We start from the raw sequence: 7235 nt of genomic DNA, 5'->3' as shown, positions 1-7235 counted from the left end.
CAGGACGCGGAAGCTGAGGGGGCGGGACCCGGCCTGGGATTGGCTGTTGCCGGCCGACCACCCCTTCCCTGCGGTCCAGTCGCGCTCCCCCGCAGGCGCCTGCGCAATGGGCCGGCCTTGGGGGGCGGGAAGCGCCCGGGGGCAGTGGAGCCGATGTCGGCCTTGAGGCGCTCGGGCTACGGCCCCAGTGATGGTCCGTCTTATGGGCGCTACTACGGGCCTGGGGGTGGAGATGTGCCCGTGCACCCACCTCCGCCCATATATCCTCCCCGCCCCGAACCCCCCCAGCCTCCCATTTCCTGGCGAGTGCGCGGGGGCGGCCCGGCTGAGCCCACCTGGCCGGGAGAAGGCGGAGGAGGCGATGGCTACTATCCCTCTGGAGGCGCCTGGTCGGAGCCGGGTCGGGCTGGAGGAGGCCACCAGGTAAGCTTTGCGCCATCTGTCCCAGGGGGGTCCGACAGGGTAGTCTTTGGGGGGTGAGGGCCATTGGGATTGATACACCTCCAAGAGTTTGTAATGAATCGTGTTTCCTGTGTTTTCCTTAGGGGGTCTTTGGAGAGACAGAGACTAAGATCGCGGGTGGGGGGGTGGTTTGCTTGTGTTCTCTTTGCCCCTCGTCTTCTGCTTCAACCATAATAAATGTCTTACCATGAAAGGAGGAAAGAAGATCCTGCGCTGACCTGCGAAGCTGAGTAGCAGGCTGCGAATCTCTTGCCTGGGGACGAGGTTGGGCTGGTGTGGCCCGGCTCTTGCTTTTCGAGTCCTAACAATTTTTCCTGCGTGGCTCGTCAGGTCGGCTCTCCCCGAGGAGAGAGGTGGCTGCAGCCTCCTCCGTCACTCAGCAACCCCTCCCGCTGGGAAGGAACGTGAGGGAAGGAGAGGGAACTGGGCATTTAGCCCTTTGCCCCTAAAGCTCTGCCCCGCATTGGATCACGGATAATCAGTGTAGGAAAGCACCTTTACTTGGATTGTTTTATTTCATCTTAACGGTGACTGCAACGTGTCATCACAGCGTTCCTACTTTACGGTGAAAGAACTGCTGGCTGTGAAAGGTTAACTCGCTTACTCAGTATATTCGGACCTTTAACATTTTATTCTGTGTCGTCGTGCCAGAAATATACTTCTGTTTTGTTAATGCAATATTCTTCGTAGAGAATTATCGTTATACGGTGGGGGCATACGTCTCCTTTGCTTCAGGAATTATAACATCCTCATTGGTTGAAAATGTGATAATGAAATTTCTAAACATTGCTGGTGGGAATGTAAAATGGTTCAATGGTTTTGGCAGTTGCTCAAAACGTTAAGCATACTGCTAGGATATTACTCAGCAAGTCTGCTCCCAGGTATACACCCAAGAGAACTGAAAACACGTCCACATGAAAACTTGCACACGCATGTCCATAGCAGCGTTATTCATCATAGCCAAAAAGGGAAATATCCCAAATGCTCATCAACTGAAGAACTGATAAAATATGGTATATTCATACAATGAAATTGTTTAGCCATAGAAGGGAATGAAGTACTGAGACATTCTACAAATGGATGCACCTTGAAAATATGCTACATGAACGAAGACAGTCACAAAGGCCAAATACTGTATGATTCCATTTATATGAAATGTCCAGAATAGGCAAATCTGTAGAGACAAAGATTTGTCATTGCCAGGGGCTGGGGGCCTGGGGACATTGGGGAAGATAGATAAAAGGTATGGGGTTTCCTTTGGGGAAGATGAAAATGTTCTGGAATTAGTGATGATGATGATTGCACAACTCTGAATATACTAAAGACCATTGAATTGTACACTTTAAAAGGTGGGTTTTATGGTATATCTTTAAAAATTGTATGAGTAAAAACATGTAGTGAGAGGTTAATAGTGAAGAAAGGTCCATAATTTCTGTCTAAATGTGGAATAAGTAGCCGTGGGACTTCAGCCCCATGACAGAGTAGAAAGATGAAATGCTTAGCGTATAGGTAGGCAAACTAGACCGAGGCTCACTTGAAGGGAAAGGGGAAGGACTGCTGAACTGACGACTGTCCGGGCTTGCTATGTCATCAAAACAAAAGTGTGTTTTCAGGTTAAGGTTAGAGAAGTTAAGATCTTAACATTGTGCAGGGAGTTGTCAGGTATTGGTTGAGTACAGGTGTGCACACAGGGTGGGTGATGGTGCTGGAGGGATTGGGCTTAAAGCTGGAATGTGTAATGGGCATTTCAAGAGTCTGTCTTTCAGGGTGACGTTTCTGAAACTTGAAAAGTGTTGGATGATAGGTTTTTTTACATTTTAAATATTTATTTATTTATTTATTTGGCTGCATCGGGTTTTAGTTGCAGCACGTGGGATCTTTAGTTGCGGCATGGGGGATCTCGTTCCCTGACAAGGGATCGAAATCCGGCCCCCTGCATTGGGAGCGCAGAGTCTTAGCCACTGGACCACCAGGGAAGTCCCTGGATGATAATTTCTTATGAAGCAATAGGAAACTAATAAAAAAGATAAACATGTTGTCACACGTGTTGCAAATTTTTTTTCTAAATTCGTTATCTTTTGACTTTATTGTGGTTTTTACCATGTAAATTTTACATATTTATATAATAAAACATGTCAGACTTAAAAAAAAAAAGGTGTAGCAGCCTTTTAAAACCTTACTCTTGGAACTCCCTGGTGGTCCAGGGCTAAGACTCCACGCTCCCAATGCAGGGACCTGGGTTCAATCCCTGGTCAGGGAACTAGATCCCATGTGCTGCAACTAAAAGATCCCACGTGCTGCAACTAAGACCTGGCACATCCAAATAAATAAATATTAAAAAAAAAAAAATAAAACCTTACTCCTTAAAAAGTGTGGGCCGTGGACCAGAAGCTTCAGTGTCACTTGGGGGTTTGTTAGAAATGCAAAATCTCTCCTGCTCCAGACTTACTGCTGCTGCAGTTTAATGAGATCCTTAGGTGATTCATATGCACGTTCATGTTTGAGAAGCATTGCTCGGCAGAATTGAATGTATTGAGATGATGTTGCACTGAACCACTACAAAGGCTTGACTTTATATTAACCTATTTAAATATTGCAGGGGAAAAAACGGAGAACCTCTCCCTGTGTTCTTTCTTTTCTTACCTTGTTAGCTATACTTGCAGCACTGCATTTTGATTCCTACACTAGCAGCATACGCATCACCTAGGAGCTTGTTGGAAATGCTGTATCTCAGGCTCTGCCCCAGACCTGCCGAATCAGAATGTGCATTTTAACCAGATCCCTGGGGGATTTACGTGTTCCCCCAGAACGAGTCATCTGAGAGAGTGCTGAGATGCAAGCTGGAAGCTGCAGTCTCTTCTAACCTAAGCTCGGAAGTGATCCACCATCACTTCTGCCGTATACTACTGGTCGTGGAGACCAGCCCCAGTACAGTGTGGGAGGCCACTTCACATGCGTGTGAATGCAGGAGGCAGGGGTCTTTGGGAGCCATCTTGGAGGACAGCTACAGTGGGAGGGTTTGGGGAGACAGCTTAGTTAGGCTCCCAATTAGGTCAGAAAAGAAACAAAAAGGGCATGTGTTTCAACAATGCCTGAATGTAGACAGGTTTATTTTCAACATTTTATTATAAAAATTCTCAAACATCTGGAAAAGTTGAAATTGTATGTGAAAACCAATATATCCACCACCTAGATTCTATGGTTAGCACTTATTATGTTTATCACATGTATCTATCTTATTTTTTGGATGTGTTTCAAAACAAGTTACATAGGGACTTCCCTGGTGGTGCAGTGGTTAGGAATCCACCTGCCAATGCAGGGGACGTGGGTTCGTGCCCCGGTCCGGGAAGATCCCACATGCCGCAGAGCAACTAAGCCTGTACACCGCAACTACTGAGCACACGTGCCTAGAGCCCATGCTCTGCAACAAGAGAAGCCACTGCAATGAGAAGCCTGGGCACCACAACGAAAAGTAGCCCCCGCTCGCTGCAACTAGAGAAAGCCTGTGTGCAGCAGCGAAGACCCAACACAGCCAAAAATAAATAAATAAATAAATAAATAAAAATAATTGAAAAACATATTTTAAAAAACCAAGTTACATAGATTCGAAAGACATTTTCTTTTTTCTTTTTTTTTTTTAATTTATTTGGCTGCACCAGGTCTTGGTTGTGGCAGGTGGGCTCCTTAGTTGCAGCTCGCCAGCTCCTTAGTTGCAGCATGTGAGCTCCTTAGTTGTGGCATGTGAACTCTTAGTTGCAGCATGCATGTGGGATCTAGTTCCCTGACCAGAGATTGAACCCTGGCCCCCTGAATTGCGAGTGCAGAGTCTTACCCACTGCGCCACCAGAGAAGTCCCTCAAAAAATTTTCAAAGGTGTGTATCAACTGCAAGTGAGGGTTGCAGGAGAAACAGAAGGTAATTCTGAATTTTTAGTATTTCATAGGATTAAAGATTTCATAGGAATGACAAAGAAGAGGAACAGGTTTTTATGGGAAGATATGTATGGTTTAGTTTTTTATATATATAAATTTATTTATTTATTTATTTATTTTATTTTTGGCTGCGTTGGGTGTTTGTTGCTGCACGCGGGCTTTCTCTAGTTGTGGTGAGCGGTGGCTACTCTTCGTTGCGGTGCACAAGCTTCTCATTGCGGTGGCTTCTCTTGTTGCGGAGCACGGGCTCTAGGCACGTGGGCTTCAGTAGTTGTGGCACGTGGGCTCAGTAGTTGTGGCTCACGGGCTCTAGAGCACAGGCTCAGTAGTTGTGGCGCAAGGGATTAGCTGCTCCGCGGCATGTAGAATCTTCCTGGAGCAGGGCTCGAACCCGTGTCTCCTGCATTGACAGGCGGATTCTTAACCACTGCGCCACCAGCGAAGCCCTGGTTTAGTTTTGTACCAAAAGAACTAGTGATTGGTTAATAGAGGAGCTTAAAAAAAAATACAAAGACTTGCCAAGTGTTTATGTACTGCCTTTATTTCATTTCTGCTGAAAGCCAGTTAGTGACGGTGGTTACTGAGAGCCAAGCTCTTGATGCAATGTATGTGATTGATTAGAGAGACGTCTGTGATTTTCTGTTTTTGTTTTGTGGTTTTTTGATGTCCAATTTTAGAGTCTGTGGTGTTGAGGAGTTGTTGTCTGGGAACAAAACAATAGATGTGGGGCTCAGGAGGGAGACAGGGCTTGGAGACAGTGATTTGAGAGTCATCAAATGGAAGCATACGTGAATTACCGAACCAGGTTATGCTGCCATTGGAGAGCTTTGAGATCTAGGATGGGTGAGAGAGAGAGAGGACCCAGAAGACACTGAGCGAGAATACTTGGATAGAAGGAAAATCAGAACGTCATGTGATACAGACCAAGCGAGGCCACAGTTATTTTGCAGGTGAGTGATATGAGGACCGGAGAGAAGCAGTTGGATTGGCAATTAAAGAGGTATCATTGATTGTAGTGGTGGGAGTTTAAAACAGTATTTAAGTAATGAATGGGGGGTTTGGATGGCAAGAGAAGTGGTGTAAACTGTTAGTAAATGAGAAGGTGGTCACTTGACTGGGAACCAGGATTGAGGGAAGAATTTTTAGGATGAGGTGGCTTGAGGATGTTTGTAAGCAGAAATCAACAGTAACAAAATAATAGTGGGGGACTTTAACACCCCACTTAACACCAATAGATCATCCATACAGAAAATAAATAAGGAAACACAAGCTTTGAATGACACAATAGACCAGATAGACTTAATTGATGAGAGTAAGCTAGTAGATTGAGAAAAAAGATACTAACAAAAGGATGGAATATGGCTTGGGGAGAAGTGGATTAAGAAGTGAGGAAGAGCTGAGAAACCCCTTCCACAGCTAGAGGGGGAGAAAGGAAGCTTTGAGTTGTAGGAGAGGGGCATTGGAGGAGTTCCTGGCTCTTGATGTCCTTGTTGATGAAGAAGGAGGCTAGGTCATCTGAGGGTAAAGGAAGTGGGATGGGATACACTGGGAGCTTGATATGGTAAATGTTGAAGCAGGTGCTGGGGGAAAGGAGGCACTGTAGGGAAGCACGGAAGAGACCCAAATGAGGTTAAAGCTGAGAAATTTGTGATGATGGACAGTACAGGAGCGTAAAGTGTTTTTTAGTGATTTTGGAATATATCGCTATAAAAATAATTTGTCATGTATTTTTCTAATAATTTTTTTTTGTCTAATTCTTACAAAACATATAAACAAACTTGTAAATGGATATTTGGTAGTACCAGCACTACTGACATTCCTCTACTGTTAGATTTGCTTGGGCTGGGGTTATTTTTTGGAGGCATGGTGGCAAGTGACTTTGTAAACCATACATCCACTTCATAAATGGGACTAGATAGTTCTATGATAAACATGAAAGGTGTTGACTCCAGCCTTCACCTGAGATATAGGTATTTCTTCTCAAAAGAGAAGAAAGTAAATAAATTTATTATGTTCTTGCATAATTTTAATCACATTTCCTTTGTCATCAAAACTTTAATTCACATTATTCCCACTTGTGAAAACCTTTTATCATATTTGTTTAGTTTACATCATCACCTTTGTCTAGTTTCAGACAGCACATAAAATGTTTGGAGAGACTTTGGCACATGATAAAATTGGCAATTTGGTCTATAGAACAGCTGTCAACTTCAGCCAGCTTCCTGTGAAACCAAACGCTATTTCATAGAATTAGTGTCATGTTAAAAGGGCCTTGAGCTGCAGACTTTGATTGTTACTGGGGATATTTTTAGATTTGTTCCATTTTGTCCAAAAGGGGAAAAAAAAAAGCAAAGGCAGTCTTTTTAATTAAGACTTAATAAAATTAATAATTTTTACTGCTTCATTGAGGACATTCTTTTTTTATATAAAAATTATGATATATTTACATATTGTTAATTTTACCATTTTTAAGGTGTAGTTCTGTGAGTTTTGACAAACGCATATGGTTATGTAACCAGTACCACAATCAAGGTATAAATATTTATCCATCTTTTAAAAAAAGGACACTCCTAGGGCTTCCCTGGTGGCGCAGTGGTTGAGAGTCCGCCTGCCGATTCAGGGGACGTGGGTTCGTGCCCCGGTCCGGGAAGATCCCACATGCCGCGGAGCGGCTGGGCCCGCGAGCCATGGCCGCTGAGCCTGCGCGTTCGGAGCCTGTGCTCCGCAGCAGGAGAGACCACAACAGTGAGAGGCCCGCGTACCGTAAAAAAAAAAAAAAAAAAAAAGGACTCCTAGGATAAGATGGAAGATTTAATTTTTATTCACCTCTAAACCCCATTA

At 44.4% G+C, this 7235-nt stretch overlaps 1 protein-coding gene across 3 annotated transcripts in view; it reads left to right on the top strand.

Moving 5' to 3' along the window:
- The first annotated feature begins 10 nt into the window (after positions 1–10).
- BAG4 (BAG cochaperone 4) overlaps positions 11–7235 on the top strand; it is a 34654-nt gene continuing 27429 nt past the window's right edge. For all 3 annotated transcript variants that reach the window (XM_067721726.1, XM_067721727.1, XM_067721725.1), the window contains exon 1: positions 11–423. In XM_067721726.1, coding sequence (XP_067577827.1) covers positions 154–423 — 270 coding nt within the window. In that variant the 5' untranslated portion in view covers positions 11–153. The remainder of the gene's footprint in view (positions 424–7235) is intronic.

The sequence above is a fragment of the Pseudorca crassidens genome, chromosome 21 (assembly GCF_039906515.1).
Source record: "Pseudorca crassidens isolate mPseCra1 chromosome 21, mPseCra1.hap1, whole genome shotgun sequence".
In the NCBI taxonomy this organism is placed as follows: domain Eukaryota; kingdom Metazoa; phylum Chordata; class Mammalia; order Artiodactyla; family Delphinidae; genus Pseudorca; species Pseudorca crassidens.
Note: the sequence above shows the minus strand (reverse complement) of the source record. Positions and strands in the feature narration are given on the sequence as shown.